Source organism: Zonotrichia albicollis, chromosome 26, assembly GCF_047830755.1.
Source record: "Zonotrichia albicollis isolate bZonAlb1 chromosome 26, bZonAlb1.hap1, whole genome shotgun sequence".
NCBI classification, from domain to species: Eukaryota; Metazoa; Chordata; class Aves; order Passeriformes; family Passerellidae; genus Zonotrichia; species Zonotrichia albicollis.
In genome coordinates this window covers 8,335,915-8,348,783 of record NC_133844.1, presented here as the reverse complement: position 1 = coordinate 8,348,783, position 12,869 = coordinate 8,335,915, and the positions used below count along the sequence as shown (strand labels likewise).

At 48.3% G+C, this 12,869-nt stretch overlaps 1 protein-coding gene across 4 annotated transcripts in view; it reads left to right on the top strand.

Moving 5' to 3' along the window:
• The window catches only part of SLC4A5 (solute carrier family 4 member 5), a 44,672-nt gene that overhangs the window by 1,773 nt on the left and 30,030 nt on the right, over positions 1-12,869 (top strand). For 2 of the 4 annotated variants that reach the window (XM_074559356.1, XM_074559355.1), the window contains exons 2-4: positions 2,262-2,368; positions 2,945-3,133; positions 10,999-11,128. In XM_074559356.1, coding sequence (XP_074415457.1) covers positions 2,262-2,368; positions 2,945-3,133; positions 10,999-11,128 — 426 coding nt within the window. Of the gene's footprint in view, positions 1-1,906; positions 2,369-2,944; positions 3,134-10,998; positions 11,129-12,869 lie in introns of those variants that run through there. The other 2 variants (XM_074559357.1, XM_074559359.1) reach the window with 2 other exon arrangements.

The following is a 12,869-nucleotide window of genomic DNA, read 5'->3' as shown; positions in this document are numbered from 1 at the left end:
AAAAATCCCAAATCTTGGAAATTTAATTTAAATCTCAACTGGGATGGGACTGGAGCTGGACTGGGATAAACTGGATTTGAGTTGGACTGGGATAAACTGGATTGGAGTTGGATTGGGGTAAACTGGGTTTAATTTGGACTGGGATAAACTGGATTTAAATTAGATTTGGGTAAACCAGACTTGAGTTGGACTGGGATAAACTGGATTTGAGCTGGTTTGGAACAAACTGGATTTAATTTGGACCAGGATAAATTGGATTTGAACTGGACTGGGATAAACTGGATTTGAGTTGGATTGGGACAAACTGGATTTAATTTGGACTGGGATAAATTGGATTTTCCCAGGTAAAAAGGAATATCCCCACTGGGACAAACTGGATTTAATTTGGACTGGGACAAACTGGATTTAATTTGGACTGGGACAAACTGGATTTAATTTGGACCGGGATAAATTTGGTTTAATTTGATCTGGGATAAATTTGGTTTAATTTGGACCGGGATAAATTTGGTTTAATTTGGACTGGGATAAATTTGGTTTAATTTGGACTGGGACAACCTGGATTTAATTTGGACTGGGATAAATTTGGTTTAATTTGTACTGGGATAAACTGGATTTAATTTGGTCTGGGATAAATTTGGTTTAATTTGGACTGGGATAACCTCAATTTAATTTGTACTGGGATAAACTGGATTTAATTTGGACCGGGATAAATTTGATTTAATTTGGACTGGGATAAATTTTGTTTAATTTGGACTGGGATAAATTTTGTTTAATTTGGACTGGGATAAATTTGATTTAATTTGGACTGGGATAACCTGGATTTAATTTGGTCTGGGATAAATTTGATTTAATTTGGACCGGGACAAACTGGATTTAATTTGGACCGGGATAAATTTGATTTAATTCGGACTGGGATAAATTTGGTTTAATTTGGACTGGGATAACCTGGATTTTCCCGGGTTAAAGGGTCAGGAATTCCCTCCCTGCCAGCCCCAGCGGCTCCGGCCGTTCCCATTTTTGAGGTTTTTGCCGGATTTGGGGTTTTTGTCCCCGAAAGAGCTGGAACGGGCGGGAATCGCCCTCCGAGTGACTTTGGGAGCATCGACCGGGCGGGAATGGAAACAGCGCGGGCAGCCGAGTGTGAAAGGCAATCGCTGGGGCTCGGCTAATTAGGGAGCAGTTAATTAACTCGGCAGCGGCTGGGAGTGGAAAGGAAATGTGGGATCGGGGGTGGGGAAGGGAAATTTGGGTGGGAAAGCCCTTTGGGATGTGTGGGGTCACTCTGGAATTCTCAGAAATTCCAGGGAAATGTGGGATCAGGGATGGGGAAAAGAAAATTTGGGGTGGGAAATGCTTTTGGGATGTGTGGGGTCACCCTGGAATAATGGAAATTATTATGGGGAAATTCCAGGGAAATGTGGGATCAGGAATGGGGAAAATCCCTCTGGGATGTGTTGGGGTCACCCCGGAATAATGGAAATTATTATGGGGAGATTCCAGGGAAATGTGGGATCAGGGATGGGGAAAATCCCTTTGGGATGTGTTGGGGTCACCCCAAAATAACAGGGGACTCCAGAATTCTCGGAAATTCCTGATCCCAGGGGACCCCAGAATTCAAATCCCAGATCCCATCATTTCAGATCCAAATAAAATCCCAGATCCCAATAAAATCCCAGATCCCATTAAAATCCCAAATCCCATTAAAATCCCAGATCCCATTAAAATCCCAGATCCCACAAAATCCCAGATCCCATAAAATCCCAGATCCAATGAAATCCCAGATCCCAATAAAATCCCAGATTCCATAATTTCAGATCCCATTAAATCCCAGATCCCACAAAATCCCAGATCCAATGAAATCCCAGATCCCAATAAAATCCCAGATCCCATAATTTCAGATCCCATAAAATCCCAGATCCCATAAAATCCCAGATTCCATAATTTCAGATCCCAATAAAATCCCAGATCCCATAAAATCCCAGATCCCAATAAAATCCCAGATCCCAATAAAATCCCAGATCCCATAAAATCCCAGATTGCATAATCTCAGATCCCAATAAAATCCCATATCCCATTAAAATCCCATATCCCATTAAAATCCCAGATCCAATAAAATCCCAGATCCCAATAAAATCCCAGATCCCATAAAATCCCAGATCCCATAAAATCCCAGATCCCAATAAAATCCCAGATCCCATAAAATCCCAGATCCCAATGAAATCCCAGATCCCAATAAAATCCCAGATCCCATAAAATCTCAGATCCCGCTCCCGACCCTCCCCGAGCAGCCGGACCATGCTGGAGGATGAGGATGGGATGAGCGAGCGCGGCCTGGGCGGCGCCCGGAGGAGATTCGAGGATGAGGAAGGTGAGAGAAATCCCAGAAATATCCCAAAGTGGAGATCTGAGGATGAGGAAGGTGAGAGAAATCCCGGGAAGGTCCTGGAGGAAAATTTTTATGGAATTTTTTATTCCAATTATTGCTCCATCCCCATCATTTTCACCAGGAACTTCTGTCCCAGAAAAATGAATTTTTTATGCCAATTTTCTTTCCACCCACATCATTTTCACTGAGAATTTTTCTCCCTATAAAGTGAATTTTTTTATTATAATTATCACTCCATCTAGATAATTTTCACCAGGAATTTTTCTCCCACAAAAATCAATTTTTTATTCCAATTTTATTTTCACCCACACCGTTTTCACCAGGAATTTTTCTCCCACAAAAATCAATTTTTTGCCGAAATTACCACTCCGTATAAATCATTTTCACCAGGAATTTTTCTCCCAGAAAAATCAAATTTTTTCCGAAATTACCACTCCGTATAAATCATTTTCACCAGGAATCTTTCTCCCACAAAAACGAATTTTTCCCTGCATTTCTCCCCCCCCACCCCACCATTTCCAACCGGAATTTTTTAACCCCTCGCTGTCTGGTTCCCAGACTACCACTCCATCTACATCGGGGTGCCGGTGCCGCGGGGGTTCCGCCGGAAGCGGCGCCGCCGGCGCTCGCCGGGCTCCAGCCGCGACCGCAGCGGCAGCGAGCGCCAGCTGGGGCCCCGCGAGCCCTCGGACACCGACGAGGGGCAGGGCTGGCCCGAGAGCGCCCCCGACAACGCCAGCAGGACCAGTGAGTGCCCGGCTGGAGCCCACCGGGGATTGGGGTTGGGTTGGATGGGATCGGATCGAGGGTGCGGTGACGCTGATCCGCCCGTCCTGGGCTTGGTGGGGCCGTTGGGATGGGGTTGGAGGGGGTTCCTGATGGAATTGGGGTTCTCCACACCCTTCACACCTTGTTCCCGATGGGGTTTTCCCATTGAGATGGGATTTGGGTTGGGGTTGGAGGGGGTTCCTGATGGGATTGGGGTTGGGTTGGATCGGATCGGATCGAGGGTGCGGTGACGCTGATCCGCCCGTCCTGGGCTTGGTGGGGCCGTTGGGATGGGGTTGGAGGGGGTTCCTGATGGGGTTGGGGTTCTCCACAACCTTCACACCTTGTTCCCGATGGGTTTTTCCCATTAAAATGGGATTTGGGTTGGGGTTGGAGGGGGTTCCTGATGGAATTGGGGTTCCAAACAACCTTCACACCGTGTTCCTGATGGGATTTTCCCATTAAAATGGGATTTGGGTTGGGGTTGGAGGGGGTTCCTGGTGGAATTGGGGTTCTCCACAACCTTCACACCTTGTTCCCAATGGGGTTTTCCCATTAAAATGGGGTTGGAGGGGGTTCCTGATGGAATTGGGGTTCCCCACAATCTTCACACCTTGTTCCTGATGGGTTTTTCCCATTGAGATGGGATTTGGGTTGGGGTTGGAGAGGGTTCCTGATGGGATTGGGGTTCCCCACAACCTTCACACTTTGTTCCTGATGGGTTTTTCCCATTGAGTTGGGGTTGGAGAGTTTCCCATTGGGCTGAGTTTTTCCTGCTGGGACTGGGGTTCTTCACACCCTTCACACTGTGTTCTCAATGGGTCTTCCCATTGAAATGGGGTTGGAGAGGGTTCCTGATGGGATTGGGGTTCCCCACAACATTCACACCTTGTTCCCAATGGGTTTTCCCATTGAAATGGAATTTGGGTTGGGGTTGACGGGGGTTCCTGATGGGACTGAGGATCCAGAAAACTTTTGGACATCTCACCGTGTTCCTGATGGGGTTTTTCCCATTAAAATGGGGTTGGAGAGGGTTCCTGATGGAATTGAGGTTCTCCACAACCTTCACACCTTGTTCCCAATGGGTTTTTCCCATTGAAATGGGGTTGGAGAGGGTTCCTGATGGGATTGGGGTTCCCCACAACCTTCACACCTTGTTCCTGATGGGTCTTTCCCATTGAAATGGGATTTAGAGAGGTTTTCCTGGCTGGAATTGGGGTTCCAGAAAACTTATAGACATCACACCTCACACCTTGTTCCTGATGGGTTTTTCCCATTGAAATAGAGTTGGAGGGGGTTCCTGATGGAATTGGGGTTCTCCACACCCTTCACACCTTGTTCTTGATGGGTTTTTCCCATTGAAATGGGGTTGGAGAGGGTTCCTGATGGGGTTGGGGTTCCCCACAACCTTCACACCATGTTCCCAATGGATTTTTCCCATTGAAATGGGCTTGGATTGAGTTTTTCCTGCTGGGATTGGGGTTCCAGGAACCACACCTTATTCCCAACAGGTTTTTCCCAATGAATTGGGATTTGGGTTGGGTTTGGAGATGTTTTCCTGCTGGAACTGGAGCTCCCCACAGCCTTCAGGAACCACACCTTGTTCCTGATGGGATTTTCCCATTAAAATGGGGTTGGAGAGGGTTCCTGCTGGAATTGGGGTTCCCCACAACCTTCACACCTTGTTCCTGATGGGTCTTTCCCATTGAAACGGGATTTGGGTTGGGGATCCAGAAAGCTTCCAGACATCTCACCGTGTTCCTGATGGGTTTTTCCCATTGAAATGGGATTTGGGTTGGGGTTGGAGAGGGTTCCTGATGGGATTGGGGTTCTCCACACCCTTCACACCGTGTTCCCAATGGGTTTTTCCCATTGAAATGGGGTTGGAGAGGGTTCCTGATGGGATTGGGGTTCTCCACAACCTTCACACCTTGTTCCTGATGGGTCTTTCCCATTGAAATGGGGTTGGAGAGGGTTCCTGATGGGATTGGGGTTCTCCACAACCTTCACACCTTGTTCCTGATGGGTCTTTCCCATTGAAATGGGGTTGGAGAGGGTTCCTGATGGAATTGGGGTTCCCCACATCCTTCACACCTTGTTCCCGACGGGTTTTTCCCATTGAAATGGGAGTTGGGTTGGGGTTGGAGAGGGTCCCTGATGGAATTGGGGTTCCCCACACCCTTCACACCTTGTTCCCGATGGGTTTTTCCCATTGGAATGTGATTTTGATGGAGTTTCCCCGTCGGGACAGGGGTTCCGGACAGCCCTGGGCGATCTCAGCGCGTTCCCGCCGGGCTCTGCCGCCCTCGGGGGATGAAATCTCCTTAGGGCAGATTAACATTCCCATGGAGCGAGCGCAGGCGGCGGCTGAGCCCTGCCAGGGGAAAATCCTGGCATTTTCCAACCCCTGCTGGAAATTTGCATTCGGGTTCAGGCCCAGCCGAAGTTTTCCCATTTTTTTTTGCATGGGATGAGGTTTCTGATTTGCTGGCAGCTCCTTTGTGCCCTCAGTGGAGGCGGGAGCGGGGGCACGTCCCTTCCTTCCTTTCCCCTCCTTTTCCCCAATTTTCCTTCCTTTTCCCCAATTTTCCTTCCTTTTCCCCTATTCTCCTCTCCCCCTTTTCCCCTCCTTTTCCCCCTTCTTTCCCCCTCCTTTTTCCCCTCCTTTTCCCCTCCTTTTCCCCAATTTTCCTTCCTTTTCGCCTCCTTTTTCCCCTCCTTTTCCCCTCCTTTTCTCCTCCTTTTCCCCAATTCTCCTCTTTTCCCCTGTTCTCCTCTCTTTCGCCTTTTCCCCCTCCTTTTCCCCTCTTTTTCCCCTCCATTTCCCCTCTTTCCTCTCCTTTTCCCTTATTCTCCCCTGTTTTCCCCTTTACCTCCTTTTCCCCAATTTTCCTTCCTTTTCCCCTCCTTTCCCTCCTTTTCCCCAATTCTCCTTCCTTTTCCCCTGTTCTCCTCTCTTTCCCCCTTTTCCCCTCCTTTTTCCCCTCCTTTTCCCCTCTTTCCTCTCCTTTTCCCTTATTCTCCCCTCTTTTCCCCTTTCCCTTCCTTTTCCCCAATTTTCCTTCCTTTTCCCCTCCTTTTCCCCCTCCCTTCCCCCCTTTCTTTCCCCTCCTTTTCTCCTCTTTTCCCCCAATTTTCCTTCCTTTTCCCCTGTTCTCCTCTCTTTCCCCCTTTCCCCCTCTTTTTCCCCTCCTTTATTTCCCCTCTTTCCTCTCCTTTTCCACAATTTTTTTTATTTTCTTCTATTCTCCACTCTTTCCCCTTTTCCCTCTTTTTCCCCAATTTTCCCTCTTTCCTCCTCTTTCCGCCTCCATTTCCCCTCTTTCCTCTCCTTTTCCCCTATTTCCCCTCCTTTTTCCCAATTTTCCTTCCTTTTCTCCTCCTTTTTCCCTGTTCTCCTCTCTTTCCCCCTTTCCCCCTCCTTTTCCCCTCCTTTTCCCCAATTCTCCTTCCTTTTCCCCTGTTCTCCTCTCTTTCCCCCTTTTCCCCTCTTTCCTCTCCTTTTCCCTTATTCTCCCCTCTTTTCCCCATTTCCCCTCCTTTTCCCCAATTTTCCTTCCTTTTCCCCTCCTTTTCCTCTCCTTTTCTCCTCTTTTTCCCCTGTTCTCCTCTCTTTCCCCCTTTCCCCTCCTTTTTCCCAATTTTCTTCCCTTTTCCCCTATTCTCTTTCCCCTTTTCCCCCCTCCTTTTCCCTCTTTTCCACTCCCTTTTCCCTCATCTTTTCCCCCCTTTTTCCCCTCATTTTTTCCTCTTTTCCCCCCTTTTCCTCCTCCCCACAACCACCAAACCCCACTCACCGTTAACTCCACCCCACTTTAGTGACTTAGGACCAAAATCCTTCTTTTCCAGACTAAAAAAAAAAAAACCCCAAACCCAAACCCTCAACCCCACAACCACCAAATCTCCCTCATCTCTGTACTTTTGGTTTTTTCCCTGAAAACCGCTGCAGATTTGGGGATTTTTGGGTTCTTCCCTCAGATTTGGGGGTTTTGGGCTCTTCCCACCCCAGATTTGGGGTTTTTGGGCTCTTCCCGCTGTGAATTTTGGGGTTTTGGGCTCTTCCCTCAGATTTTGGGGATTTTGGGCTCTTCCCTCTGTGGATTTGGGGTTTTTGGGCTCTTCCCGCTGTGAATTTCGGGATTTTGGGCTCTTCCCTCAGATTTTGGGGATTTTGGGCTCTTCCCACCCCAGATTTTGGGGTTTTTGGGCCATTCCTGCTGTGAATTTCGGGATTTTGGGTCCTTCCCTCAGATTTTGGGGTTTTTGGGCTCTTCCCACCCCAGATTTGGGGGTTTTGGGCCATTCCCGCTGTGAATTTGGGGTTTTTGGGCCATTCCCGCAGTGAATTTGGGGATTTTGGGCCTTTCCCGAGCGCATCCCGGCGCTTTGGTCACTTCCCGTCATGGGAGCGGAGCAGGGCAGGATTTTGTGCCGTAATCGGCTCCCTAAGCCGGGAGTGCAGCGGAGCTGCGGGGCAGAGAGGGAGAGGAGAAAAAGGAGAGAGGGGAAAAAGGAGAGAGGGGAAAAAGGAGAGAGGGGAAAAAGGAGAGAGGGAAACTCCGGCGGCGGCGGCGCTTCGGGAGCCTGCCGGGAATTTTGGGGTGAAAACGGGGAGAAATGGGGGAAGAAATGGAAACAGCTCCAGGTAGGGTTTGGGGCTTTTATTTTTTATTTATTTGGGATCCTGTGGTGAAACTTTAGGGTTAAAGCAGGGAGAAATGGAAACAGCTCCAGGTGGGGTTTGGTGGGTTTTTTTTTGGTTTGTTTTTTTTTTTTATTTTATTTTTTATTTTTTATTTGTGATCCTGTGGTGAAACTTTGGGGTCAAAACAGGGAGAAATGGGGGAAGAAATGGAAACAGCTCCAGGTAGGGTTTGGGGTTTTTATTTCCCAACACTGGGGGTTTTTTTTTATTTTTTTTATTTTTTTTATTTTATTTTTTATTTTTTATTTTTCATTTTGGGATCCTGTGGTGAAACTTTGGGGTCAAAACGGGGAGAAATGGGGGAAGAAATGGAAACAACTCCAGGCAGGGTTTGAGGGTTTTAATCCCCAGCATTGTGGTGGGAAGGGGAAAAGATTCTTGGGGGTTTTTTGTGATTTTTCCCTCAGAAAAGCAACTCTGGGGCTTGTAAAAGTGCACAAATCCAAATCTCATTCCAAAAATCAACGGGGCAGCTCCTGCAGCTCCTCGGGGGAAAAGTCAATTTTTGGAAGGGTCAGAAATATCCCAAACCTGGGGATTTTGAGAAAATTTATCCCATGGGTTGTACATCCTGCTCTCCTGGGGTTTGGGGCAGTGGGGGCTTGTCTGAGGCAGGAAAATGCAGGGAAAAGCTTTGGAAAACCCACAGGAAAATGCAGGGAAAAACTTTGGAAAATCCACAGGAAAATTCAGGAAAAGCTGTGGAGAACTCAGAGGAAAATGCAGGGAAAAGCTTTGGACAATCGACAGGAAAATTCAGGAAAAGCTTTGGAAAATCCACAGGAAAATTCAGGAAAAGCTTTGGAATATCCACAGGAAAATTCAGGAAAAGCTGTGGAGAACTCAGAGGAAAATGCAGGGAAAAACTTTGGAAAGTTGACAGGAAAATTCAGGAAAAGCTTTGGAAAATCCACAGGAAAATGCAGGGAAAAACTTTGGAAAATTGACAGGAAAATTCAGGAAAAGCTTTGGAAAATCCGCAGGGAAAAACTTTGGATCCGGAGCTGATTTTGGGGTGTTTTTTGGGTTTTTGCCACTTTCCCCCTCCCCAACCAACACCTGCAGCTCCCTGGGGTTTCTGAGCTCGGTGCAATTCCCAGGAACACAAAAACCCCGAACAGGAGGAGCTGGGAGATTTTAGGAATAATTCCCTAAAATCTGACAGGAGAAGGAAAAGAAGCTAAAAAAGCTCCTAAAAAAGGAGAATTCTTTCAGTTTTTGGGGTTTCAAGGGTGGGACAGCCCCGAAATGAGGCCCTGGGGAGGATGAGGAGGGACAGATCCAATTTCACAGAGGGAATTTGGGCACAGCCAAAATCCAGGAATCCCAAATCCCATTTTTTCCACCAGAGACCTCCATTTCCAGCAAAATCCCGAATTTTTTTCCCCATGAAATTTGGGGTTTTTTTGGTAATTTTAGGATTGGCCGAAGGATTGACCAGAATTTCACCCATTTCATCCCTTTTCCGAGAACAAGCCCGGGCTTAGGGAGCCTGAAACCCTCCAGGCACGGAGCCCAGCCCCAGAATTCCCGGGAATATTCGGAATTACAGGAAGGGATTGGTGGGAATGGCAGCAGGGCTGGACCTTGGGCAGGAAAAGGGGCAAAATTCCCATTTTCCCCCCATTTTTCCATTTAATTTCCTGATTTTTTAAATGCTGCACTGCCCAACTTTGTTATTCCCAGATTTTGCCCCAAAATTCCCATTTTTCCATTTAATTTCATTCCCTGATTTTTTAAATGCCACACTACCCAACTTTGTTATTCCCAGATTTTGCCCCAAAATTCCCATTTTCCCCCCATTTATCCATTTAATTTCCTGATTTTTTTAAATGCCGCACTACCCAACTTTGTTATTCCCAGATTTTGCCCCAAAATTCCCATTTATCCACAGCAATTTAATTCCCTGATTTTTTTAAGTGCTGCACTACCCAACTTTGTTATTCCCAGATTTTTGCCCCAAAATTCCCATTTTCCCTTTTTTTGCCATCCCAAGTCCCCCCTCAGGGCCTTTCCCTTCAGGATGAAGTGGGATTTTCCATGGAATTCCAGCTCTTTTTTCCACAGGGAATTCAGGATGGAGTTTCCTCAACATTTCCCTCCATTTTTATCCCTTTTTTCCCTGATCCCAAACTCCCTTTGGGGCCATTCCCTGTAGGATCATCCCATTTCCCTTGGAATTCCAGCTCTTTTTTCCACAGGGAATTCAGGATGGAGTTTCCTCAACATTTCCCTCCATTTTTATCCCTTTTTCCCTGATCCCAAACTCCCTTTTGGGCCATTCCCTGCAGGATGGAGCAGGATTTAGTATGGGATTCCAGCACAGGGAATTCAGGATGGGATCTCTTGGAGTTCCCCCATTCCCTCAAAATTTTCCCTCCATTTTTATCCCTTTTTTTTTTTGATCATTCCATTTCCCATGGAATTCCAGCTTTATCCCACAGGGAATTTGGGATGGAGTTTCCTCCATTCCCTCAAACATTTCCCTCCATTTTCATCCCTTTTTTTGCCCCTTTGGCGCCATTCCCAGCAGGCCCATCCCGTTCTTGCCCCAGAATTCCAGCACAGGAAATTCAGGATGGGATGATTCAGAATTCCTCCATTCCCTCGGACATTTCCCTCCATTTCCATCCCTGTTTTTTCCCCTTTGAATTTTCCTGTTTTCCCCTGGAATTCCAGCACAAGAAATTCAGGATGGAGCTTCCCCCATTCCCTCAAGCATTTCCCTCCATTTTGATCCCTTTCTTTTTGAGATCATCCCGTTTTCCCCTGGAATTCCAGCACAAAAAATTCAGGATGGAGCTTCCCCATTCCCTTGAACATTTCCCTCCATTTCCATCCCTTTTTTTGCTCCTTTGGGGCCGTTCCCAGCGGGCCCATCCCCGGAATTCCAGCACAGGGAATTCAGGATGGAGCTTCCCCATTCCCTCGAACATTTCCCTCCATTTCCATCCCTGTTTTTGCCCCTTTGGGGCCGTTCCCAGCGGGCCCATCCCGTTTCCCCCCAGAATTCCAGCACAAGAAATTCAGGATGGAGCTTCCCCATTCCCTCAAGCATTTCCCTCCATTTCCCTCCATTTCCATCCCTGTTTTTGCCCATCCCGTTTCCCCCCGGAATCCCATCGGTTTTTCCCGGCAGTGTCCCCGGCGGCCGAGCGGCTCCGGTACATCCTGGGCGAGGAGGACGAGGCGCCCAACCCGACGCTGTTCACCGAGATGGACACGCTGCAGCGCGACGGCGACGACATGGAGTGGAAGGAGTCGGCCAGGTCAGGGACACAATGGGGAACGGGGAAAAATCCCAAAAATCCCATCCCAAAATGTCCCCGCGGGATAACGGGGTCAGGGAAGGGGGGTGGGATTTGGGGGGGTTAGAAAAGGGCATTTCCGAATGGGGGAAATGGGGGAAAATGGGGTTTGGAAAATGGGATTTTGAAAATGGAATATCAGGGAATGAGTGTTGGATTTAAGGGGGTTAGACAAGGGCATTTCTGAATGGGGGAAATGGGGGAAATGGGGTTTTGAAAATGGAACATCAGAGTATGGACATTGTTTATAAGGGTGTTAGAAAAGGGCATTTCTGAATTGAGAAAATGCAGGAAAATGGGATTTTGTAAATGGAGTATCAGGGAATGAGAGCTGGATTTAAGGGGGTTAGAAAAGGGCATTTCTGAATGGGGGAAATGGGGGAAAATGGGATTTTGTAAATGGAATATCAGGGAATGAGAGCTGGATTTAGGGGGGTTAGAAAATGGCATTTCTGAATGGGGAAAATGCAGGAAAAATGAGATTTTGGGAGGGTTTGAAAATGGAATCCTCGGCAAAGGAATCCCAGGGTGCTGATGGTGGCACAAAGGCACTGCTGGAGCTGTGCCCCGATCCCACCGGGATTCCTGCCCCGATCCCACCCAATCCCACAGGAATTCCTGCCCCAATCCCACCGGGATTCCTGCCCCAATCCCATCCAATCCCACCGGGATTCCTGCCCCAATCCCACAGGAATTCCTGCCCCAATCCCACCGGGATTCCTGCCCCGATTCCACCCAATCCCACAGGAATTCCTGCCCCAATCCCACCGGGATTCCTGCCCCGATCCCACAGGAATTCCTGCCCCAATCCCACAGGGATTCCTGTCCCAATCCCACAGGAATTCCTGTCCCAATCCCACTGGAATTCCTGCCCCAATCCCACCGGGATTCCTGCCCCAATCCCACAGGAATTCCTGTCCCAATCCCACTGGAATTCCTGCCCCAATCCCACAGGAATTCCTGCCCCAATCCCACTGGAATTCCTGCCCCAATCCCACAGGAATTCCTGCCCCAATCCCACTGGAATTCCTGTCCCAATCCCACTGGAATTCCTGCCCCAATCCCACAGGAATTCCTGCCCCAATCCCACCCAATCCTACAGGAATTCCTGCCCCAATCCCACCCAATCCCACCGGGATTCCTGCCCCAATCCCACTCTCCAGAATGACCCAAATTCCTTGGAAAACGGGGCAGGAGGCAGAGGAGCAGCGCCCTGATCGGCTTTGGGGGAGCGGCGGCTGCGCTGGGCGGGGAGTTTGAATTCCAGCCCGGGAAAGAGGAAGGGCTGGAGATCGGGATTCTCCGAAAAATCAGGGATGGGAGGTGTGGGGTGGGGCTCTGTCGGGGCTTTTCCTCCACCCCAATGCTCCCAAATCCCACAGGAGCGATTTGAGGATGGATAAATCCATGGATTTGGGTTTCCTGGCGGGATTGGGAGCTTTTCCTTTCCCCCACAGCTCCCAGACCTCTCAAGAGCAATTTGTTGAGGGCAAAATCCATGGATTTGGGTTTCCTGGTGGGATTGGGAGATTTCCTCCACCCAACAGCTCCCAGATCCCACAGATACGATTTGAAGATGGATAAATCCATGGATTTGGGTTTCCTGGTGGGATTGGGAGCTTTTCCTCCATCCCACAGCTCCCAAACCTCACAGGAGCAATTTAAGGAGGGCAAAATCCATGGATTTGGGTTTCCTGGTTAG